The sequence below is a fragment of the Opisthocomus hoazin genome, chromosome 3, assembly GCF_030867145.1.
Source record: "Opisthocomus hoazin isolate bOpiHoa1 chromosome 3, bOpiHoa1.hap1, whole genome shotgun sequence".
NCBI classification, from domain to species: Eukaryota; Metazoa; Chordata; class Aves; order Opisthocomiformes; family Opisthocomidae; genus Opisthocomus; species Opisthocomus hoazin.
In genome coordinates this window covers 9,892,042-9,917,908 of record NC_134416.1, presented here as the reverse complement: position 1 = coordinate 9,917,908, position 25,867 = coordinate 9,892,042, and the positions used below count along the sequence as shown (strand labels likewise).

The window sequence follows — 25,867 nt, the reverse complement described above, 5'->3', positions numbered from 1 at the left end:
GATACATTGCTCCACCGAAAACTACTGCAATCAGGTGTAGGGCTGTCTGATATGGACCCGAAATACCCCTAATCCTATGATTATCTACCATTCATATCCCCTAGCCCAGACAAAAGAAGGCTCAGGGGGATCTTATCAACGTATATAAATACCTGAAGGGAGGGTGCAAAGATGACGGAGCCAGGCTCTCTTCAGTGGTGCCCAGTGACAGGACCACAGACAGTGGGCACAAGCTGAACACAGGAGGTTCCCTCTGAACATCAGGAAACGCTTTTTTCCTGTGAGGGTGACTGAGCGCTGGCACAAGTTGCCCAGGGAAGTTGTGGAATCTCCACCCCTGGAGATATTCAAAAGCTGTCTGGACATGGTCCTGGACAAGCAGCTCTAGGTGGCCCTGCTTGAGCAGGGGGCTTGGACCAGGTGTCCTCCAGAGGTCCCTTCCAATCTGAAACAGTCTGTGATTGTGTGAACGTGCTGTCATGAGAACCTGTCATCATGAGAACATGTCTTATTCCCTTCCTACACAGCATATTGCAAGTGCTGCCCAGTTACATGGGCTCTTGGAGTCTTTTGTCGCATTCTGTCAAAGATATATTCTGGCAGTGTCATTACAAGACCGGGTGTTTGTATTAGTTGCACGCTAGGTTTTCTATTTTGTAAAAGCAATATAAAGTAGTTATTGGATATTATTTTAATGAATAAATATAAGTCATGACTTAGAAATCTGTAATGCTCCCCATATACATTTCACTGGATAAAATGCAGTCACCATAATGTATTAATGAGCAGTAACAGTAATGAGTTTATACAAATGTCTAGAGTTTCTTGAGTTCATTTTGCTTTGTGGTATTCAGTGTTTACCAGCCAAATTACATTCATCCTTTAAGTTCTGAAATATGTTTAAATAGGCTGTGAACTATTTTGATCTCTGAATCTCTCTTGCTAGTGCAAATGATCTGTTATAAGATCTACAGAACACAGAGATATGCGCTAAGAGGTTTTTACAGAGAAAACATATATATGTTTTATATATATATATCTATCTATAAAACCCCAGTTCCACATCTCTCCAAATCTTTATTACTCAAATCTGTGCAAAAAATTATGACAGAATATTAGATTGAAATGGTCTTAGCTCAAGAACGTAGATTGCAGTATTTTACACCCCCAGATATGAATGACTACTGGATTCAGAAAGCAACCACAAGTCAGATTCAAAGGACCATGCTAGCTGCTCATTTATAACTTAGCAAAGGGTACATATGCATAGAATAATTCCCTAATTCATGAAATTTCAGATAACCCAGTTACAAATCTCTAAGCAATTTGATGAAATGTGTCATTACTGTTTGACATAACTCTGTTCAGACAAGAAATTCAGAAAACTCTTTAACATCCACTGTTGCTGATTTGCTCTTTTAGTTTTATTATATATAGAAAGCTGATGTTTATATAAATATTACACATAAATATAGGGATGCCTTCACAAGATGAGGTTAAAATCTGGTCCTCTACACGTAAAAGGTCACACCTTTGCAAGCCTACTTTCGCAGATAAGCATGATGATGCCAGATTTTACTTTTCACTTTAAAACCCCTCTTTCTTTGTTGTATATCTGGTAGACTTTTAGCAGCTGAGTTATACTTTTAGATATGCCTGTACTCCCAGCTCAGGGCTAAGCAAGAACTGCTTTTCCCTGTGAGTCAAGCCTGTTCTTAATTATGTGACCTCTTTGTGATACTGCAGGCCATTACCAGTAGTTGAATTGCATGCCACATGGAAAGTCAGTGATTGTAATTTTTTCCCTAAAAGGTGAAAATGACAGAAGTATGGAGTCAATATAATAGATGTTTCTTGGATGCCAGGTGTTAGATACTTTCTTGGGGTTTTTGATGACTTTCTGACCTTCTGTCAATGACAATGGGTGAGTCTATATGGAGAAGATAAAAAGGCTTCTTTTCTCCGTGTAGGTAGATTCTTTAAAGATGTTTTTCAGCCTTATGAGCAATGCCAGAGCAAGACTTAAATTAAGTTCTTGAGCTGTAGTTACTCCTTCCCTATGCAATCACCTTTGTACAATGGTGGGCATCACCCATGCTGAGGAGTCATCTGCCCCCCTTGGCTCTTGACTGAGAGTCTGTCTCGGTTCATCCTGCTTGTGAGCAGATTCTAATTTCAAGTGTACAGGGCACATTCCCAGCATGTACCATGGCTGAGATAGCACCCTTGAGAAGGTCTCTGGTTAACATTCAGAAGAAGTAATGCAGAAGCAGTGCCAGCATTTGATCATCAGCTGTTGTGCTTGTATCTCTCAGCTGTCAAAGGACTGCAGGACCACAGAATGCTCTGGGTTTCTCTTCTAACCCCTCAGTTTTTTTCCCCCATGGTTGTCTTACGTTTAATCTTCATAGTATGTAGGTGGCAAGTGAAGGGTACTCTTATGTTTGCTCCCTGTATATATAAGAGATTGGGCTTTCTTCTTTCTGGTTCTTGCAAAAGAAGCGTTGTCATCCCCTGTTAAGGAGAGGTAGGAGGCGATACTTTCCCTCAGGCCATAGCTGAGACAAGAATCATCCATTGCTGCCAGGGTGGTTTCAGTATCTTCAGTCGCCTCCAGCCTTCAAAAGAACAAAATTATGTTACCGTTTCAGCGACTTGAACTGAGCATATTAGTATAATTTTAAAAGTTGTTAAACCAAATAATGTTAATTTTGTTGTATAAAAAATTTCCTGTGTCATAAATCACCAAACATTTCTGTCACTTAGAGATTTTCCAAAACAATCAGTACAACAGTAGTATCTAAATATTTTTTGGCATCTGAAAAGGAAATAACATCCATATGCTTTCTCTCTTTCTTCTTCATCTGTAGGAAAAATGGCCTTGATGATAGTGCACAAAATTTTCGTGCATTTGTAAGCAAATGAATATGCTTTGTGAAAGAAGGGTAGTGGAGGAAAATTTACACTTCAAAAATTAGAGGTCCTTGTGTTTCTGAAGGTGGTTGTTTCACCAGCTTCTGAAACCTGACCTACTTTCTCTAGTTGCAGTCATGATATTAGAAATCTCATGAACCTCGAGCTGGGCTGTGTGTTGAGAGAGACACAGCAGGAAGGATTTATGCTGGTATAATGCCTTCACTGCACTTGTGCTGCTTTGTGCATGGCCACCGTGTCAACAAGGGGGAGGCATTTCTGACTATCGAGGCTCACCTGTAAGCCATTGCACATGCATGTGCCACTGGTGGTGGATCTGACTAGGCTTTATGGCCTGGCTCTTACTCCTGCCCCCTTGGTGGAGAGGGCTTATGAGTCCCAAAGGGACTGCATGTGTGGCCACACTCTTAGCTGCATAGGAGAAATGGTCGAATGTTAACTCGACTTTCTTTCAAAGTTAGACCAAGATTATCAGTTAGAGAGCTGGACATCCAGTTTTCATGGGTTAACTTGCTGTCAGCAGCTTTGAAGATTTTCTAATCTTTAAAACTCATCTCAGGAGAAGAAAATGACTGTCTCTTCTCTGTTGTAAGTATGATTACATACAAGGCTGGAAAAAACCCTTGTTGTTTCTGGCAGCTTGTGTTGTAGTGGTACCTGTGAAAACTTCTCCAGTTGAAGTTTTTATTGCGCATCACCACAGGAGGAACTTGATTCATCACGCTGTTGTTGTTAGTGCACTGGGTAAGACAAGGTGTTGTAAGGACACAGCAGAGACCATCAGCAACTTCTGAACAGAGAAATGAATACACAGACAGTTAATCTTTGCTCACTGTTATCTCCACTGTTTTCCTTCCCTGACGAATGCTCAAAGAAACAGTTTCGGACATGGTAGTAGTAATCAGTAAATAGTGGGTTCTCAGCAAAGACACTGTAACACAGGCTTAACTTTTTCCTTTTCTCATATATTTGCCTTGTGCTTTATCATGGTATGTATTTCCCACAGTACAAGTGAGGAACTGAGACACAGAAAAACAAAGTGTCTTGCCCAAAGTTTCAAAGGAAGTTTGTGACAGAGCAGGGACTTAAACCCAGGTTTCGTGAATCCTCGGTGAGTTCTGCCTTTGCCTTCCATTGTCTCAGCCATGCAAACAGAGTGTAAAATAGATGCAAGATACAGCCACTCAAACGGGATTGTATGTGCCCCCATTCTTCTGTGAAGTATGGCTATGGAATGAATCAAGGTTCACATGTTACTTTTGTCTATGTTTCATCTGTCTCCTCCTCCTTGCTCCACGAGGAACATTGCATGTGTTCTTCTGCTCAAGTAGAGAACATAGTAGCTGAACGCTAGTGTTTTCAGCGTGAGGTTCTGTATCATATCTTAGTGGGGGAAGGAGAGCTAAATCTCGCTATATCTCCTCTTACACCTATAAATCAAGTAAAAATATTAATTGTTGTAAGTTTTGGGTCTCCCCTACCTCGAATTTTAGACTTCGATTGTTTCCCTATTTCTAAATGGGGAAAGGTGTCAGCTAACTACAATGTAAAAACAAAAAACAAAAGTCTCCAAATTCTCACTCCTCTGTTTATACCATTGGACTTGAAAGTTTCGTTTGCATGTTTTGAATGTGAATGTAGCTTTTCTCCCCAGTTTATCAGAGTACTCTTTGGCCAACACACTTTTTCTTTTACATATGAAATATGCAAATACGGTAACTTTACACTTTTGAAATAATATAGTACCCATTGCTAGTTAAAGCACAGAACCTATTGTTCTCTCGCAGCTTTTATGCAATAAACTTATTGCAATCTTCCTTCCTTATTTTAAAATGTTCTCATTTTAATGCATGGTAACTGCAGGCACTTAGTTGTGTCGTTTGTCAAGTTGTCTCTCTGACACAGGTTAAATTGCCACAAGTCTGGAAAACTACCATTGAAACAGGTGTTATCCAGTGGACTGATACCAGTAAAAATGACAGCTGAATCTAGATTTGAGCTAACAGCTTGAGCCGCCTGAGATAACTTCTGCTGATAAAATCCACCCATACTCTTCTAAAGTAATAGGGAATAAACTAATAACATTTCTGAGAATTTTCTGCTGTGGGTAAGGTTGTGTGATGTAGTGATTCCCAAGAGAAAGGTGATTACAGAACCTGGTCTTGCATGTTCTGATGCTATCTGTCTGTCTGTATGGTAAATAAATAAATGTCAGACATGTCCATGCTGGTAAAAGTGAGCTGGGAGTTGAACCCTGGTCCTGGGACTGAGAAACACGACTTGTATCTGTACAGCCTAACCTTTTTTGTACACCCAAACTTAGACTTTAGCTGTGCTTTGAGAGGGGCTGGGCATCCCTGACCTGCACTAACCTCCAAACTGTATTGGAAAGTTGTCTAGGGAAGTGCTAGACGCCAGAGTTTGGGCCAAGTAGTGTTAGGGACAGCTCTATTGACATGGTTATACAGTATCACACACCACTGCAGGCAGACCCTATCTGTCTTTATTTAGCTGAGTTCTTGGGTTGATTTCAGTTGTACTGTTAAGGGTAGCATAATTTGTATTTAGGATCAAAAATAAAGTAAATGATATAAACCAAAAGTTTTTCTGTTACTTGTTCCGTGACAGATGTTGCAAGTCTCCAATATAGGCAAAACTTCTTGTTCTGGACCTTTGATAGACAGTTTTACAGCTGCCAGTGGAAAATGTGTTTATTCTGCAGTTCTTTTTACCTGAGTAGTGATTCACAAGGTCTTCAAGGCACTGAAAGGTTTGCCGTGGAGAGATGTAATACCAGTTGTTTGGAAGGCGGAAGATCCTGTAATGTTTCACTTGCCTGTGCCGCACCGACAAAGAATATAACCCTGGAGAAAGAGGAGAACTAATTACACCAAAGCAGGGCCCTAATTCTGGATGGGCAGCAGTGACTGTAGCCAGAGTATCTGTAAGATGTGGTACCACGATCCAAAAGTTCCCAGAAAGATCTGAAACAACATGAGTGGCCATCCTAATTTCTACTTACGTAGTGTACTTTATACACGTACTGAAGTAAAACAAAGGGAATAAAGGGCCCAACATCAGGGCCTGAGATTTTGGTTGAATTTAAATTTTTGGTGTGTTTTTCCTGTATTTTTGCTGGTATGGGATTTTTTGAAATCGTGTAAAGGACATAGAGCTTTACGAAGTTGTTTCTTTTCCTCTAAAGGGGGGGACCAGACTCATTGAGGTATGCTGATTTAGTCAGCTCCCAATAATGCAGTAGCTGATACCGAAATAATGCACTCCTGGCAGGAGATGACAACTTTGATTTCCCTGCTTCTTTGTTTAAAACTATTGTGCGGGGCTTAGTTGGTAAGGACTGATTGCAGATCCTAAATTGTTCTGAATTTACTATGGGTATTATGAAACTAATTGCCTTGTGGTATGCAAGAGGCCAGAGTATATGATTTATTATTCACTTCTAACTGTCTATCATGATATTAGGATGTGTTCTGGTGCTTCAGAACAAGGGAAGGTATCACATTGCACAATGGGACATGTATTCCCATTGAAGAGAATAAAAGTATAAAGTGTGTACAGTACAATTCCCACGTAGTAACAGAATTGCTATGAAAGAAAATAGATTTGAAGACATATAATTTTTAAAAAATAAATAAAGGAACCACCAGTTTATATAGCAAATACACTTCTCAGCCACCCCCGCTGCTTGATGTGTATTTTACAGCTTCTTCAGGCAATCGTTTGGGGACCAAGGCAAAGCTGTGACTTTTCTTCCATTTGAAAAGTCCCACTGCCTAATAAGCTTTGCATGAGACCAAAGTAAATAGTAGTGTTTAAACAACTGTGTCTTGTTTGTGCTGGTGCCTGTGGAACTTTCCATGGCCATCGCTAGCCCTATTTCCGGCACCGCACATAACGTAGGTGACTGGTGAAGACTGGCATGTTGCACTGAGTGCCTTTGCCTTCCCAGTACATACATTTTCTGGTTTCGGATTGATCCATATGAAGCAGGACAGAAAGTGATTTAAAGAGCTGTAAAACTGTTAATGCCTGAGATCAATGGGGAAAAAAAAAATCATGTTTTCTCACCTTTCCTAGTCTCACTCTCTCTGATCATGAAGGAGCCGACCTTGGTGTTGGGTAGCTGTAGAAGTTCTTCTGCTTTTTCTCTTCCCAGCCCTTCAAATAACCAGCTGTGAAGCAGGAAAAAACAAATTCTGAAATTTGGACACCAGTGAAACAGGCAGCAGCATGTGGCCGAGCAAGTGCAGCATTAGCCAGGAAAAGTGACTGCAAAGCAGCACTGTGGCTTTCTGTAGTTACTCTCTCAACTGTGTCCAGGCATATTTCCCCAGTTTGTGGAGAAAATCTTGCTCTCTTTGAGTTCCAGTAACTTTTGTGAGACTAAGAGAAGAGTGCAGAAGGTTTGGACTTACTAGGGAAAACAAAACTTTTCAAGCTGCCTTGATCTGAATGGTTGGGGACATATCCATGTGGTATATTGATGGCATATCTGGGGCATTACTTAAATCCCTCCTTCATTTGAACCACTTTTGTTAACTCCAAATTACATTTTATTGTATAATAAATAAAACCAAAAGAAAATACAAGTATTCTGTTTATACTAGGGAACAGTCCAGCTATTTAAGTCAATTTGCTTTGTGGAGAAGGGGAACTGGAATTAGTCCTGCTGATGTTCACCATAGCTTGGTGCGCTGCTGTATTTTGCCACAGTTGCTGCCTAACCATGTGACTGAGCTTGCTTGGCTGGTGTAGGAGTTACTGGCATTTTATTTTAAAGTTGTTCTTCTGGGTTTGATCCAGTCTGCCATCAGCAAAATAGTCTTGGGGAAGCTTCAGACAGTAGCTTCCATTACGGTAGCTGTGCTCTGTCTTTGGGAAAGCATCTCTATTTCAGGAGGATTTAAAAGCATACTGAACTTTAAGCATTTGCATAAATTGCAGTGAAGCTCACAGTTCATATGCTTAACACCAAACAGGTGTTAAAACTTTTGTCAGAAAAGTTTTAAGTGTGTGCTTTAATGCTTTTTCCTGACGGGTGTCTAGGGCAACAAGAAACCTCTGAACCTTCCTTAGCTCTTCCAGTGTGGGAGTTTACATTCTTGAATGACTTATTAGTCTTTCTATTTGTTCTTTGTGGTCTGTTTTTCATGAGCAACTTTAGCTTAAATTTTACTCTTTGTAAATATTAAAAAATCTTTCTAAGTAGGGTCTCTTTCTCAATGTCTTAAAATTAGAGATCAGTTCATGCAACAGAAGTATTTAAAATATCTTACATGACATTTTTTAGCCTTTTCAACATGTAAAACTAGGATTTCCCTTTTATTTTATAATCTAAACTTGGATGTGGATTTGATGTTGTCAGATTTCAAAGGAAGTACTTTAGACTGTCAATAAATAAAATTTCTGTCTGTCTAGTCACTATTGGCATTGACACTGAATAACTAATCAGGGCAGTATGTGTAGAAATGTAGTGTTGGAAGGCTATAGGAAATACATTTACTTACCCGTGGTAAACCTTGGCTACATATTTTCCTGGAATGTAGTTTTCTCGACCTGTTGTAAGGGAATGGACTCTCCACCAGCCTCCTTCACTGTGTGAAAGGAAGAGAAGGGATATTTTCAGATGTAGTTTCAGAGCTTGTCCTCACTTTAGAAATTAGTTAAGACATGCAAATTAGCCTGTAACCTTCTGTCTGTGTTCCTGAATGTATGTATTCAGAAAGGGACTCAAGTTTGTTTCATTTAGAATAGTTCCATTTCTAAACCTACATCAGGATTAAATTTGGACACAGAAATAAGCTACATTCGTTCCATTTAAATTATGTAAGTAATAGAATATTTTACTGTAGTTAAAAGAAGAAAGGGTAAATACTCAGTGGTTAAACCATGCTGTGCTCTGCCTTCCCACAGCTAGACTTGTGCTGGTATCCAGGATATTCAGTTTATGGCTGAGTACACTGTGTCTGGACAGCCCTGTGGTTAGTCCCATAACATCAGAGCAGAGATTCTCAGCAAATGGACCTTGTCTGCCTGGGAGCAGGTTTCCAGTCTAACAGAGCCTAGTTTGCTCTTTTTGCTTTCTTCAATGAGTTGCTGACCAGACTCCAATAAAAAACATGTCATAGCTGAAACTAGGTGACTAGGCATATATTTCTTCGTTGATGTATCTTAGATTCTTGCTGTGATACTGAATGCTGGCTTTGGCTTTTGAATCCCTTAGGAAGGGCAGGGTAACAAGAATTGTTGTAGGGATGCGGAGATTTAGTGATTAGTACAAGGATGGTGATGATTGATGGGTTCTCTCCACCGTTTCCTCTAAGAGTTTGAATCCAAATAATAGTGTGTCTTGTGTTTGAATGCTGTTTTTGTGGTCGTTCATGTAAATGCTCCCAAATAATGCCTGGACTGAAAACCAGAGTCTCAGGAGAATGTCAAAACAGCGGAGCTGAAAACTCTGAGTTTAAACTGTGGTCCGGAATGTACATTCTGAGGGAAAAAAGGAAGTGTCTACTGCTCAGAGCTGGAAAATTCAGGACCCCACAAGTTTTGTTTGTGGATTTCCAGCTGACATTAAATTATCTGTGAGAAGTTTAGGTTATTTGGGGTTTTTTCCCCACAACTCTCCCAGACAGAAACAAGAATTGCAGTAACAAAAAAACCTGAGAGACTCGGCATCTCCCTCCCTCCCAGCTGTAATGTTACTAACCCTGGACAATCCCTGTGATGATAAAAAGTCCCAAAGCAGCATATCTGTCCTGGGGCAGGAGCCACAGAAATTATGTAGATTGGGGGGAGCATTGGAGGGCATCTGGTTTGACTACTGCCAGCTAAATGCAGTTGTTCATTTGGTAAAGAAAGGTGCCTGACAAGTGTGGAGAGTGAGAAACTGTGCCACTGGTGCTTATCTAATCCTGCCAACCCAGAGAAGTCACAAATATCTGTGAGGAGTTGTATTTTCTATGGGGGTTCCAGATATTCTGTTCCTGGCAGGATTCGTGGGGCAGATTGCCGCTGCGCATAATTGCTTTGCTAGAAGGAAAAGCTGTCATTGTAAAGGCAGTATGCGCTGCCTGCTCATGATGGCTTCGTCATAGTGGCTCCTTGTCACTCATGCTCTGGTCATGCCTGCCATGCTGCTCTTCACTTCCACTGCATTTTGCTTCTTTGGATGGCTTGAGAAAAAGATTACACCTACAGCTTATGTGCAGCAAGAGTCTGTAGGCAAACAGTTCCTATCAAGACCAGCAGATACCCCAGCAGGGCAGAACAGGTCCTTCATTAGGCCACTGTGCATAGAGCGTTTCAGTGTCTGGTCTGCTGTGAGCAAGCCGACTCAAAACAGGAAGAGGATGGTTCCCATCAAGGCTTGCTTTGGCTCCTATTTGCTGTTAGGAGACGCTATTGATCACTGCACAACAGACAAATATGATAAAAACAGCTGCTGCAGAAGCCTAATTCTTTTAGAGTTGATCATCCAGTAGATCATACTATGCAGCACAAGGATGCATATGATGCCACATATATAATTCCCATCGGTACAAGCATATGTAGTTACATGGTGTTGTCAGGGCTCGTAGCTGATAAAAGCTGGAAGTGAGGCTTTAAGATGGAATTTCCAGGCTAAAACAATTGTTGTACCATGTCGTGTATGTTATGCAAACTGCAGCAAGGTTTAAACAGCTAGAAGTTACCAGAGAAGAATTCCCCCGGTTTGGGGAAGATCTCCATCAGCAGAAAATTCATCTAGTGGTATTGCCTGAGCCTTGTGACCTCCAGGTTCAGTGAGGCAGGGAAAGCACGTTGTCAGCAGAAGATAACTGCGGCCATTCTGGGTCAGACCAAAGGTACACGTAGCCCCATATCTTGTTTCTGACAAAGGCCATTGTAGGTCACAGTGGCCTGAAGAAGAGTCTGAGAATTCATCAATCATCTGTGATACTTCTCTTTAGTACTTCTGTCTTCCAGCCATTTGATGTTCTGACTTCCTGAGGCAGAGAATTTTTTTTTTATGAATATAGAAATGCTCAGAGGATTTCTCTCCTGTGAATGCATCGGGTCTCCTCTTGAATCCATCTGCTCCACCAGCTGCAAAAATGAAAGCTTTCATTTTTGTTTAAGTAATTAGTGCAAACAGTGGTTGTGGGGCAGAGTAACTTCTAGGAGGTCACTGTGTGCTGATACAAGTTATGTGTAAAAGAATATCAGGGCTGCTAGCTTCCTTTTTCAAGAAGTGTGCTCTCTCTTGTGTGTGGCAATATTTGCACTATGCTCAAGGTCAGTCTGAACTAGATCTCTTAAGCCTATTTCCTTCTGGGGCTCATAAAATTTTGAATGGAACTGGCTGAGAAATCTTTTACTTTTTTTTTCTTCACTAGGAAAATTCAGAATCTAAAAAAATTGAGAAGGCAAAACCCACTATTTTTGGTATTATTTTTATTAGAGATGCCTTAAATCTAGGGGGAAATTCTAAGATGTAGTCATAAAGCAGTTGTTAGATAAAAAGGATGAGAGAGAAAATGAGATACACATTTGACCTATGAGATTCAATACATTTTTTCTCTTACTCTGTTTTCCGCTAACATGGGGGGGCATATTTTCTCAAAATCACTTTTCAAAGCTGAATTCTGGTTTGAGTCCTACTTTAGAACACGGTCTGAGTCCAGCTTCAGAAACCATGTCAGAGGAATCCAAGGATCAAAGAGCAATCTGAAATCCCAAATCCTTTAACTACAGGGAAATCTACACCATGGCTAAGCATCCTTCCTTGCAAATTCTGAGCTCAGTTCATTTGCCTGAACTGCATCCATTTTGAGTCGCGTACATAAAACAGAGCTTTGCATCGATGGTAACAAAAGCTAATTTTAAAAAAATAGATCAACTTACTCAGATAGCACACGTAGTTTTTCCCCTACATGAAATATAGGTTGGCTGATGTCTGCTGAAGGATAGTCATAGAGGACAGCAAGGAAATCGCTCTCCTGACCTGTTAAAGAAGAAAGAAAATGTCACTTAAAAACAGTATAGAGTTCTGAAACAGAAATGGATTTTTCGTTATGTATGTTGTATTTTACATAGTAGGTCAAATGGGAAAAAATCTCACTCTGAAATGTCACTTGGTAAACATAAAGACCTAAAGGTGAGCCTACAACTTTATAAAAGGATGTGAAGAAATGAAAAAGTCATTTGGTTAATGGTAAGCAACCAAATTTAGACCACTTTTTCTAGTAATTACCATATTTAAAGCACATAGTGAGTTTGAAACTAACAAAATAATTATTTTTTAGTATTAGGAAGTAACCTAGTCTGATTAATGCCACTGTCTCTAAATGCCTCCGGCTGCAATTTTGAGCCAAGTTGATGCATTACTTTGAAGGAAAGGAAGATGCATGTTGAATTGTTCCACCATTTAACATCACTGATACCTTTCAAAGGTATGAAATCAGTTTAGATCAAGAGCAATGAGAGTGTAGCCATTATTGCCCATTTCCCATCACTTTTTAAAAATGACTTGGTGAACAGACAGAGTGCTTTGTTCTCTCTCCTTGTGTGGAAACTGTGCTGGAGGTAGCACATGATGCTTTTATCTTCAATTAAAGAAGAGAGGCAACACAGGTGTTTACAATTAAATCATTGTACAACTGCAATTTGCAGAACCAAGGTCAGTAAAGAGACAAGACCACCTTTTACATCACATGGGATGACTCTGGGCCTTGCAGCACTGTGTAGAACATATGCTGAGGCTCCTGGGTTTCTGAAGGATGGAGGAGGCACTTTGCACAAGACTGGGACTATCAAACATTCAGGAGCTCCGCAGCCAGCAGGAATCTGTGGTGCCCAGTAAATGCTGACAGGTGGGAGATCAGAAATGTGTCATGCTCGGTGTTCTGAGCTCTTTGGCAGAAGCCCTGGCAAGAAGGATAGTGCAATACACTGCCTGCGTTTGTCCTAGCAGTAGGTCCCTTCCCTCTGCACGTCGCAGTACCCTCCACTGGCACATGGGGAGACAAAGCTTTCCCTCTGCCTCCAGCAGGATCAGAGTCCCGTTTCTTAGTAAATCCATCTAGCAGTATGTTTGCAGAGGTGGTTTGATCTCCATACTTGCCCACTCTGTGCAGCTCAACATGTGCAAAAATGGGAGTGAATTCAAGGGAGGAGAGAATGAAATCACCCAGAGAGATAGACACACTTCTGTATCTTGTTAGGTTTTCTTGTTTAATATACATTCCTTGTCAACCTGCCTTTAAGGAAGACATTTTTTTAGGGAAACCTACAAACAGCATGCTGAATGAATGCTGTCCTGGTTTTGGTTAGAAGAGAACCAATTCTCTGTTAGTGAATTTTTCCTTTCAGCTATGTTCTTCTAAGTGACAATGCTGAGATTGGCTCTGTGTTTTCAGCCTCTGTGTCCCAGGGCCTGACAAGTAACTCACAGCAGTAACGATGATAAGCTGAAGGAAACATGCAAGCCTGCAGCAAAGAAATATTTTCAACAGAAGAGGTTTTACACTTGTTACCCTTACAGCAGTGATGACGAGAAAGTAAGTGTTAAGGAAAAGATTCCACACCTGTGGTTTGAGGGAAATAAAAAGCAGTGTTCTCTCAGTTGATTCTGAGTAGCTGTTTGTGGTTATGTTACAGGGACTTGTGTTATGCAAAGTAGTGGGTCATTTTACCTTGGTATTCAAACTGACTGTAAACATTTTTAGTCTTGCTAGCCTTTGCCCATTGAAGTAGTCCCATGATATAGTTAGTGAGCACCCTTATAGATGCGTAGATGTGTAGAGTCTGGAATAGACATTGGTTAGTTTGATGGTGTGTTTAGTATTAGTATTGCCATGGTTTTCTTGGTTGATTAGTGCCACAGAATTAAACAGGAGTAGTCCAGCACCTTTGTATGAACAAGTCAACTGCCCTGATTAGTCTACTGTAACTTATTATACAATTAGTTCAACTATTCTGATGAAATTCTGTGCTAAGCGTGTCTTTGATTGCTTCCCTGTTCTGCACTAAAATTTAAGAGAGACCTTTTCTGTCTAAAAAACTGCTTAGTACCTGAGGCTAACAAGACCTAAGTATCGGTGCTGAGTCTTTTGCAACAAAGCAAAATCTTTACCCAGGACAACGAGAAATATATGCCAGGAGGTACGTTGTAAGAACTGCAGGATGAGGATAAAATTCAGTCACCTAGTTTCTCATTGCAGATTGTTAGACAGCAGTTCTACACAGAATGGCATACTTTCTTTTTAGCTTAATGACAATGCCTTTAGCAGTGCTTTTTTTAAACTTATGCCGTTTATTTATAAATGTTTCTTTCATACTGAAAGTGTGGAAAACAAGTGCTTTTCTGGTCTCCTTCCTTGCGTACTGGTGGTTTGCATTTCGTTATGCACTGCAGGGTACGTGACTTTTTCTCTACTTTAGTGAGATCTATGTTACTTTGCTTACACTTTCATCTTTATATTCGTTTTTGTTTCAATTTTGCACATTAATTTCTAGTTCTGAAAAAGGAAGAAATTAATCATAATGTTGGCTGCCACATCCATGCAAAAGTTACCTCTTAAACGACATGTACTTATATTAGAGTGAAAGTAAAGGGGTTTAGTATGACCCAAACCCTTTCAACCCTCCTACTCCACAAACAAGATCTCATTTTAATTGGTATTTAAATCAAACCTCACTGGGTTTTTTGGTCGTGTAAGATGCTCCACCGCACTCCACAGCATTTCACAGAACCCATACTAACTCCTTTCAAACACAAAAGCCTCGAACCAGGGACTAAACAAATTACACTGTTTCTCCACACCTAAATTTCACAGTGATCTAATAGACTGGATCTAATGAGCTCCCCACACTTTAAAGTTGTAAAAGAAAAAAGAAGATTTGCCTGAATTTTTCTGAGACCACCTCTCCTCCACAGTTTGAGTGTAGGTTACATCTGAAATGGAACAACTCAAAAGTTAGAGTGGAAAGATCGAAGCACAGTCATTTCCACTGAAACAGGTGTTAATTCTGGTTTTGGTTTTTTTTTTCGTAGGAGTAGGAAATGAACATGAAATATGTGCTAGTTTTAGATGTCTGCATCCCTGGATAGCTTACAAAGTGTGAGACTGAATATTGCATGCTTCAAATTATTCATTGTGAATGGACTATGAAGCACTGTTACAGAGAAGGGAGAGCATAGGCAGAGCATCCAGATCCAGCTCATCGCCCTCAGAAAGCGCTGTGCTGTGCACCAGTGTGGTCCCTGTCTGGAGCGGGAATGAGCTGGTCAGAGCTCGGCTCCCTACATCATCCCAACTTTACCGTCCAGCAGAAATACTGTGATTTATGGCGTGGTGTAGACCAGAGAGGGTAAAGGGCAGCACTCGTGTGTGTCTGGGAGGCTGTCTGTGCAGCAACCATAAGGTGTGGCTGCAGAGTCACACTGGCGTACCCAAATTAGGTCTAAACCAACCAGCTAGTGAACTGAGAGTTATGCAGGTGCAGCTCAGTAAGGATTAACCCTTGATTCAGGGTCCCAAGGGAGGAAAGAGGAGGGGGTGGGCACACAACCCACGCCGACCCCTTGCTGCTGTAGCTACTTTGTTATCAGTACTTAGATTATGCCAGGGATGCCCATAGAGTGTGCTTAAATGGAGCACAGTCATACATGGAGTCCAAATGCCTCCCTGGGAAAGGCAGCTAATGCACTGTTCCTTTTCTCAGGACCAAGACTGATGCACTGGAGGTGAGGAAGGCACAAGGTTTTGCTCCCAATGCAGCTCTCAGGCAGCACAAGGGGCTTATAGGGGTCTGATAAACACATTCATATTGCAGATCAAGTCTGCAGACTCCAAATATCAGTTTTCTTCCCCCTTCTTGTTGGATATCCTGAGAGGCTAGGGTAGGCTGAGAGAGTTGGGGATGTTCAGCTTGAAGAAGAGAAGGCTCTGGGAAGACCTCAGAGCAGCCTTCCAGTACCTGAATGGGCCTACAAGAAATCTGGAGAGGTACTTTTTACAAGGGCATGGAGTGATAGGACAAGGCGTAATGTCTTCAAACTGAAAGAGGATAAATCTAGATTAGATAGAAGGAGGAAATTATTTGTTGTGAGGGTGGTGAGGCACTGGACCATGTTTCCCAAAGAAGCTGTGGCTGCCCCCTCCCTGGCAGTGTTCAAGGCCAGGTTGGATGGGGCTTTGATCAACCTGGTCTGGTGGGTTGGAACCAGATGATTAGGGTCCCTTCCAACTCAAACCATTCTGTGATTGTTATATTCTTGTCTTTCTGTCTGTCTGTCTTTCCCTCCTGTTTCAGTCCTTCATTTGCTTTAGTCTTACAGAAATGAGCCAGTGTAAAACTTGCTTTTCCCAATAGCTGTTTGGACTGTTTTAAGTTTGTGGACTGGACACTCCACCTCACTTAAATCAAAGGTGGCTGTTCTTGGCCAAGAGGAGATCTTCCATGCTTGTTGATGCAATTGGGAGTTTGATCTGCTGAGGATGACAAAAAGATACAAACTCGTTGGATTAACCCAATATATGCTTTTAGTACCGAGTTCCTTTTCAATAGTCTGTCTTCACTGGATTTGGATGACGGTACTAATGCTTGTATTCCTGACTTTAATTATTAACATTTAAGCTATTATTAATGATGTTGGTCTGATTGAGACTAAGAGTTAGATCCAAAGAGCTATGGTGGCTTTTAAAGCTGCATTTGGATGCTGGAACATAGCTGTTCTGTGCAATATTAGCTGTGTGAGTGTCTGAGACATCCCTGTGGCCTTGTCAGATGCCACTGCAGCTATGGGAGACTTGTTCCCTCCCAGGGTGGCAGCTAAAAGTCAAGCAGGATTTGACAAAGCACCTCTCTAGATGTGTTAGACAAATAGGAAAGTGAAAGCAGATTGAGCCCTGAATTCCTAAATGGGTAACTTCTCCATGCCGTAGCTGTGCTATCAATGTTTGCTGAGTTATCTTTTAGGGGTATGTTCTATATACATCACTGGAAGGGATGAAGTTGGCTTTAACCTTGGTAAACCTTGGCTTTTAGCATGCGCAGGAACAATACAAACTTGGTCATAGCCATGGCAGTGACCCTTCACTCCCCTGCTCATCAGCGAAGTCCTGCTTATCAGCGAGGTCCTGCTCTGAGTACGTGCATGTCTTTGTTTTGATGCTTACTGTGCTCGTGACAGCAGTTGTTGGGAAGATCCGTGTAAGGCACTCTTCTTCACAGACAAAAAAATTGTCAGTTCACGTTACAGGCCTCTGAGTAGCCATTAACGGTATTTGGCCTCTACTTCATTAAGACCTAGGGCTACACAACTGCCTGTTCAATCAGTTCTTGGCCATGCTAAAAGCAAGGCTGGGTTTCCTTTCAGCACTAATGAAATCAGACTGATTCCCTATCCATGGAATTATAAGCAGCACAGCTGGACCATTTTTCGTGGAAAACCCACAAATTTTGATTAATGCCTTCCCCCTCTAAAACAAACAAACAAACAAATAAACCCAAAACAAAAAAAAACTGTTTTCTCTTCCTCACCTTTGGGGACTGATTTGTTGCAGCTCTTGTACCAGCTGTCTGCCACATTGCGGCATGAGAGCTGAGGCTGTACTGACTCTCCACCCACTCGCTTGCAGTCTGGGAGTCGCAGGTCACTGAATCCCTCTTGCTTTCCCCCTTAGATGCATGACCTCTACCAGCCTACAATGGAGGGGCTTTGAAACCTGATTTTTTTCACATGTGGATGCATGGGGAAGATGTGTTATATCGACCTTTGGCAGTTTGGCCTGTGAAATGTGTATTTCTGTATAATCTTTATTGATAAACCTGGGGACAAGTTGGCTGCATGCTACTTTTAATGCAACTGTCTAACAGTGGGCTTCAGGTTCAGTGCAAGCATAACATCATTAAGGTTTTTAACCTTAAATGCAGCAAAACCAAATTTCACAAACAAATTTGTATAAAACAGCACATGCAAGTATGTCAAAATACAGTATTTCTGGTTTCTGAAGTAGTGCTTCAGTGCTTTCTGAATAGAAAGGAACATATTTCAAGGAGCACCAGCAAATACCAGTTTTAGCATTTGGGTTTTTCAATTAAAGCATTTCTTGGAAAATGAGCTAGAATGTACCTAAAAATAAGCACTGTCTACAGGATGCCCTCCTTCTCTCATAGCAGTCACGCATTTGCTTGCTTTTACTACATCAGGCAGATGAAGGAAGACACATGGATGAATGTACCATATATTTTGAACATCTTTTTCTCTTGAAAGAAATTAAATGCCTACTTACCCATTTGGCTCGGCAAATTTGTTTCGTTGGAGGCTCTTGGCGTTTTCACAGTATTTCCCATTGTGCTCTCTAATTCCGTCAAAGCTCTTCAGAACTAAACCAAAGGAGACATTGAAATTGAACATCAGAATAACACCTGCTGTGCCAACAGAAGAGAAGTGACCTGGTTTGGGTGTCTCCAATATTATACAGTTTTGCTTTTGAGCACTCTTGTGTCAAATTCATGTGAGTGTTTTACAAACTTGCTAAACTCTCACCACTTTCATGCTTTTATCAGGGGAATAGCAGAAAACCACAGCTAGGGAAGTTGCTTAGAAGAACGCAGTGCAGTAAAAGTTTCCATTACCAGTACCTCAGCACAATAGGAAGTCACAGCAAAGCCATGCCCGTGCAGTCATTTCATATACAAAATGTTCTGTTCAGCATTTGGAGTTCTGAAGCTACAAAGAAATTAATTAGATTGACGTATCTGGTTTTCTACGCGGTGTGTATATTATGCTGCTCCATTGCTGAATGCTGAGAACGTTGTTCGGTGGGTTTTTTCTGATGCAATTGTGCTCTCAGCAAATGTGGCAATGTTGTTTTTCCTCTTTCTTCTTTCTTTTTTCTTTTTTTGAAGTAACACCCTGCCTCAACATATTTGATCTCGAAACACTCCTGCACGAAGCCAATGGTGCAAAATCTTCAGATACTTCTCTTAAAAAGTCTTTGAGTATGTACAAGAAACAGTATCAGACAATCGTGGAGCTAAATATTGTGAGATGGGGAGTTCCTTCTTGTGGCTTTACTGCACCCATTTTAATTCTCCTTGATAAAGGGCAGAGAGAAAAACCCTTTGGATGTGGAAGGTGTCTCATGCTATGGTACATTTTCAGAGGCAGAGCATGATAAGGTACATCTGTTTGAAATCATACATTAAAGCAAAATAACCCAACACCACTAGCTGATAGCTAATTATTTTTTAAAAATATTTTTCTGTCCATTGTCCCGTAAAAATGAACATAGGAGCTGTAGCAGCATCACGTGGGTGTTTACTAAACTCAGGCGCAATCTGAGTCTTTCAGTCTCTTCTACTTTAAATATTTGAAAGGTGATGACTGCCTTTGGTACGCTGCTCTTTACTTACAACAGGCTAGAGCCTGATGGTGTTAGCTGGTGAGGGGTCTAACTTGAGAAGCAGTACTGGTGAAATCAGAAAGACTATTACTAATTGTCTTTTGGAATAAGAATGACAGAATTGAGTATATTGTTTCATACCGTAATTTTTTAATAGCTTACAAGGAGTTTAGGGAGACGCCCTACAGAAAAAAATACCATTCAAAAGAAAGACAATTTGTCTCTTATCCAATGCAAGTAGACCAGTGCTAAAACACAGTTTGACTTGACCTCATCTGATCTTCAAGCTTCTTAGTGCTCGTTCCCAAAGGCTTTTTGCTAGAAGTCTCTGTTTCATTGGCCAAATGGCACATTACCCCTTCGCTGTCAGCATGCAGGAACTAGCTTGTGGCACATCTGTAGGATGCAGCTGTGCCAGTGTCTTTCTGACAAGTGTCTGAAATCTGCTTTCACAAGAACAAAAAACTGTTTCATCGCCTGATATAAGAAGTCTAGAAGCTGAATAAAAGAGTAACCTTAAATTTAAGTAAACTATTTGGGTGTCCAGATTTGAATAAAAAGGTTGCTCTTGAAACAAACACACAACCATTCTCCATTTAAATGCACCGAAGCTTCCAAAACTGAAATCAGAATTCATTTTGGCAGGCACTGTCTACTTGCAAGATTATAATTTCCTGAACTGAAGATGAATATTGTTTCAGAAGACCCAGCTTTAATTTCTTCAGCATTTTTGTCAGTTCTGTCCCATCAAGAATAAGAGGTATACGCATAGGAATAGTGCAGCCAGTACTTTGGCTACAAATATTATAGATGTTCCTGGCTCAGCTTCAAATTAGCCAGCGAAATTTCCTGGGCATGCCAACAGAGAGCTCAACAGGGCTCAAAAACTCAGCCAGAGAAGTGGGAAAAATACCTGGACAGATAACCTCTGCTCAGCTCTGTGCTGTAGTAGCTGCATTTTTGCAGTACTTCAGAAGGATAGTTCAAATCTGGCGAAGTGTATAGTAAGGTGCAGTTAACAAGAATTTTGTGCAATTCTAGATAGGTGCCAAGCATGCCAGCATAAATATCTTATGCCCATCTATAATTTTAACACACGCAATTGTTATTTAGATAAGAATAGTACTTGAAATTTTGTGTCAAAAATGTATGGAAAATAAAAATAAGAGAGTCTTACCTCTATGTACCCCTTTATTTGAGGGCCAGGAGAGCAAGTCATCCTGCTAGCGATCAGACTTGTGACAGAGTGCTTTCAAGGGCGTTTTTCCTGCTCTTAAGATGCAGTAGATAGAATTTTCAGGTGTGCTTGAGTCACTTTGGAAAGTGATATGTAGCATTTGTACATGATGGAAAGACTTCTGAAAACTTTACCTCACACTTACAAACCTTCTAAAATCATGGCATGTTTGAGCAAGGCACCTTTGTTTTCCTAGATGGTATTTAGGGATCTAAACTCTAAACATTGCTTTAAAAATACGTGACGTGGTTTTGAAGGTTTGCTTGTACATAGTTTGTAATTAAACCACTTGCTGTCTAGACCAGGGGGATTAACTGCCGGACAATTGGCATGCGCTTATTTCGTATTTTTGCAGAGCACATCCAAAATTGTCCTGGCTCACTTCTGCCATACAAATCACCACTTGATATGACCTTGTTCTTCATGAAGCACCTCTGAAGTCAACAGGATAGAGCGTGCAACTCAGTGCTGCTACTTTAGAGGCGTAAGAATCCGACTTACGGAAAATACAAATGTTATAAAGTACTTACGGTAACAGTGAAGAGCAATGGCTGTTTTGACTTTGATGTCACTAGTGTGACAGTTTGCTGTGTCTCATTACATCTTCCATGCTGTTTTACTGTCACTAATTACCACTGGTGGCAGCATAAAGTCTTGAAAAGGACAGAGAGTTCAAGATGTTCTCCAGACTCATGACAGAAGTGTTCAATAAAAACAAGCAAATGAAAAGCTGTGGCCACTGCTGTTGATTCACTTATCCAAAGTGATTAAAAGGAAAATGACATCTCAGACTAGGCTTTCTCACCAAGGACACTTGCCATTATGCATTTGGGCAGAGGAAAGGTGCCTGTAGTCCACTCAAAGGTGGTGGAATGAATGCCATGAGGTATGGCTCAACTCTCAGACATTCGAAAATGTGATGGAAGTAGAAGAAATCAGAAATTTTAATTGAAATAGAGGGGGAAGAAGATTGTTTCTAGCTACTCGCTGGCAATGGCATATCACTGTTTTTAGAATAACAGCATATGAATTAGTAACCTGAGTATTTCTAAAACAACAGCGCACATGACACTCAAGTGAGTGATAGAACTGAATGGCTTAAGTAGCTTGTGCTTGCATCGAGTATTAACAGCACAATACAAATGCATTGTATCGCTATATGATAAACTGTATGGTGGTTTTCTGAAATTTTTAGATACTTGGCAGAAATAGACTTACAGGAAACAGTGGAGCATCTTGTGGCTGAGCTGATTTTTTTATCATTTAAGTCAATAGCGGAACAATAACAGTTTTATAGATCTTCTTTTGAAATGGCGAATCTGCCCTGGGCACTGCATCTCACTTCAACTTGATGACAGAGTTTGGGATATGAGTAGAGGCAGCATCCCTCTCTCATAGAAGCAGATAATTATGCCAGATCCAAAGAAAATGATTCACTGAGCGTGATTTGGGAAGAGTTAATGAGAGGTGATAGACTCTAAGCTCAACTTGTCTTATCAACCCAAAGCCCTGCATGGAGGAGTGCAGCTGCTGTTCAGCTCGGAGGAACCGCTGTGCTGCTGGGCTGCAAACCAAACTCTACCTGCTGCTTTCCCTGCTCGCAGGCCACCTCCTCAGGCTTGTGTGGAAATTTGATTTTAACCATGAAGATCACATTTGCAGTGTTCCGAGCTTTGGCCATTCCTCCCCTCCTCTTTCTACTTGTGCGTGTGCTGTTGAAGGAAGGCCAGTCACTGCAGCCATAGCTGTGTGCAAACACACAACTGATGAGGTTTAGTGATCTTTACCACTTTATTTTTGCTGCCAAAAGGAAGGTGAAGAAACATCTACAGCCCTAGTCCTGCTTTGTGTCCTAATTATCAGTGGCAGAGCTCTCAGCAAATACGAACTCTTGACCTTGAGACTGGAATCTCAATGACCTACATTGTGGGTCCTGAGAACCTGTGGTACAGTTTACACCTTCCGTGCCTGTGTGCAGCACATGTAGCAGTGTTTTCCTCTCAAAGAATCTGTTCTCTGAGAAAATGTGCTTCAGGAACAGTTAAATAGCACAGAACATAGGAAAATCCATTGATTTGTAAGAACTTTTTCAAAGTTATATTTAAAATGATTTCAAATTAGTAAATACGAAGAAACTCAAGTAATAAGAGAAATAAAATGGCAAAATAAGCACCTCAGTAAAGCCTCTCTGCAAGAAATACTGCATACTAGTGAAATTAGGACATTCATCATTCTTGAGATGCTCTACCCTGTTTTACTTTTGTTACCTGATATTCACATTTTTACTGCCAAGTTCTTAAAATTTTATTCTCAAGAAGGTTCACAGGTAATGTCTGAATCCCATTTAGCTTGAAAATGAAAGCACCAGCATCCTGTTATTTTTCATGTGGGGAAAAAAAGCAGCTTAGATTTCAGAAGCTGGATATGTTTTTGTGAAATTCCCTTGGTTTGTCATTAATCAAATTGAGCATCCTTTCAGCTTTTAGGCACTTGTACCTTTGCACTTAGAAAGAACAATGTAATGCTGTAGTCAAGGTAGCTCACAGACACATGCAACTATGAAACAACACAGAAATACCACACTATGCAAACTTCTAAAGCTTTGAATAAAAAGCCCACTAATCTGTCTGTGACATTTCTCATATTTTGGGTTATACCGAGCTGCAGTTTGCTTCAGCATAAGGTCCTACGCATCTGTCTTACTGTGAGCTTTAAGTAGAAATACTCCTTGCTCCTTCTATCTTTAGTACAGCTCCTTATGAAAAGGCAAGCTTTTCTGTTTCTACCTTTGGTGGTTCTTGAAATCCATGGTCTGAATACTGTCATTGTTAATGAAATAGAGCTCCCTTTTATATAAATAAAATTGAAACATTTGGTCCCTTATGCAGAGAATCTAAAATGTATCAGAGTAATGATTACCTTTAAATGCTAGGCATGATATTCCAGGTTGCAGTATTTCTCAAAAAAGCCGTAGTCATAACTCTGCTCTCGTGCTGCCAGCAAGGTTTAGCTGATCAAGTCGAGGAGCAGCCGGTCGAATGAGTGTGTTGTGAAGTTCACGCTGTCATGTAGAGCAGCATTTGCCAAACAGGCCACATACTTCCTCTCTGAGAAATAAGGAAGGCTCAAAGTGTTTGCAACAGATGAGGTTCCTGTTGCAAGCCACTACTCAAGACACTTTTTATCTATGGGCTGAGGAAAACAGGGAGGTTTGCAACATATTGCATCAGGGCTGGTTTGAGCAGATATAAAAAATGAGCAGAATAGCTTGGTTTACATTACTTCTACGGAAAGGGTTTTTCTTTCTCCTTTTTTTATTTTCTTCCAAATTCATTTATCCAGTGATGTTCAGTCCCCAACTGTTTTGTTTTATGTAGTTCCACTAGTTTTTTCAGACAGAAGGGAAGAAGCACAAAACCTTTTCTTCCACTCTTATTGAGCCTCAGTGGGAATGCAAGATTTTCTTTATTCTTTACCCCAAAACACCTTTGTCTGTAAATAACTGAAACTCGATATCAGCAATGAAAGGACGTGGAGTGAAAGCCGGCCTGTGAAGCACATTTTCACATCAGTTCTACAAAATGCAAAAGCAGGAGCCCCAGGACTTCTCTCATCTCAGTGTCTGAGATAGGGAAAACAAGATACTAGCCTGTTAAATAACCTAACTAAAGTCACTCAGCAATATAGTACTACAGAGATGAATATACGAGTCAAAAGATTTTATTACCATTTGCTCTTTGCTTTTATGCTTTTATGATCAAGATGTCATCTGAAAAGCTCATATACCAAATTTTGTATAGTAAAATTGAAAAAAAACCAATCTCCCCCCAACCTAACAAAACAAAGCAAAGCAAAAAAAAAAACCCACTCACCAGAAAACCCAGCAAACCCAAGCAGAGTTCCTACATCACACCAGAGTAGCTCTGAGTAGTTGTTCATTGTAATGCCCATCTGTTTGATGAAAACTGAAAGTTGACCAGTTGGGAGCTGCTGTGTGAGTGTTATTGGAACCAGAAGACACTGATCAAATTCCCAAATCTGTGCTAAAATTTGGAGCTATGGTAATTTCAGGAGAATATCGTTTCTCTTTGATGGGCTGTGCTAGCAGTCCTCACTTTGAAGGGGCAGGAGAGCATTAGGGAGCTTGATAAGCAAATCAGTCTACAACACAGAGATGTGACAGTGTTACAGCCAGGACTCTGGGGAACTGGTTTTACTATAATGCCCCACCATTATCCCCACCAGTTATATTTCAATTGTTTCGGCCCTTATTGCTTTCTTCCTATAACAGAGATGTGGCATGCTGCTTCCTTCATGGCATTCACTGAATGGATGTAGAATGTCTCTGGCATTACTAAAAGATGACGGGTTGGAGGATGTCTGCACCACACGTGGGAGCAGGCAGGGGCAGAGCTCTGCCTTTTCCTGATCCTTCTCACCATTATGTGCCTTAGGCTGGCTCAGACACTCTTTGTGCCTTTGCACGAAGTCAGGTTATGTCCCAAGATGCTCTCACGAATGGGGCAGGTCTCACACTGAGCAGGAAAGATTCGTCACACTAAATAAGAGGTTGGACGTGCTTTATAGAGCATGGTCCACTGGAAACACGATAAATCTCAGCCATGGTTTGTACCATGCTTGTAGAGGAACAGATGAGTTTGCAGTGGAAGGAGATAAATAAAATTCTCCATTTCCATGTGATTTCTGCCTGTGTCTGCTGGCTGTTTACTCTTATACAGTGAAGAGAGCCAGTTTAGCCTTTCAGTAAGTTCAGCTGATAACTTGTTTTAAATGATAAGATAATTGATAAGGTAATGTTTACATCTAAATGGAAGAAAGTTTTGATATGAATTAAGTGGCGCTTTATATGTCATCTTAAAGGCATTCATATCCTGTTATTCAAGTCACTAACCTGACACAGGCACTCCGTGAGTCGCTAGAGGGAGGAACATTGCCCTTGCAGGACTGCCTCTGATAACAGCAAAAAGGGATTTGCCAAGAGTCACGTATAAAGAAAGAAATCTTCCTGCTTCAAAACATTATTTAATAGAATAGAGAGGACCATCCCCTTTCCCTCATTTTATCTGGAAATCACTGTTCTAGTGGATGGTTATGGAGAGAAGAACGTCTGTATCTCACTCTGCCTTTCCATTGCCGGATGACCTGCCAATTCCCTGTTCCACTTTGTGTGCTAGTGTTTGCCACGTGTCTGCCACCTAGCTCCCTAGCAGTGACAGAGAATCCCTGACTTGGTCCCAAAGATTTCCTACTCCTTCAG

General features: G+C 40.8%; 2 protein-coding genes across 3 annotated transcripts in view; one reads left to right on the top strand and one right to left on the bottom strand.

The window, feature by feature from the left end:
* Positions 1–25,867, top strand: part of TG (thyroglobulin) — a 163,630-nt gene that overhangs the window by 99,638 nt on the left and 38,125 nt on the right. The gene's annotated exons all lie outside the window — the stretch shown is intronic.
* Positions 689–23,660, bottom strand: SLA (Src like adaptor). 2 transcript variants are annotated; one of them, XM_009941666.2, is made up of 8 exons: positions 23,509–23,660; positions 18,237–18,330; positions 11,842–11,941; positions 8,463–8,549; positions 7,024–7,127; positions 5,667–5,798; positions 3,592–3,724; positions 689–2,618 (listed from the first exon to the last, which is right to left on the bottom strand). In XM_009941666.2, exons 2-8 carry the CDS (start codon positions 18,295–18,297, stop codon positions 2,399–2,401), a joined length of 837 nt encoding a protein of 278 aa, XP_009939968.2. In that variant the 5' UTR covers positions 18,298–18,330; positions 23,509–23,660; the 3' UTR covers positions 689–2,398. The 2 variants fall into 2 exon arrangements, with proteins under 2 accessions (XP_009939968.2, XP_075271634.1); XM_075415519.1 differs by lacking the exons at positions 18,237–18,330; positions 23,509–23,660 and adding an exon at positions 10,650–11,043 and having other exon boundaries at positions 11,842–11,910.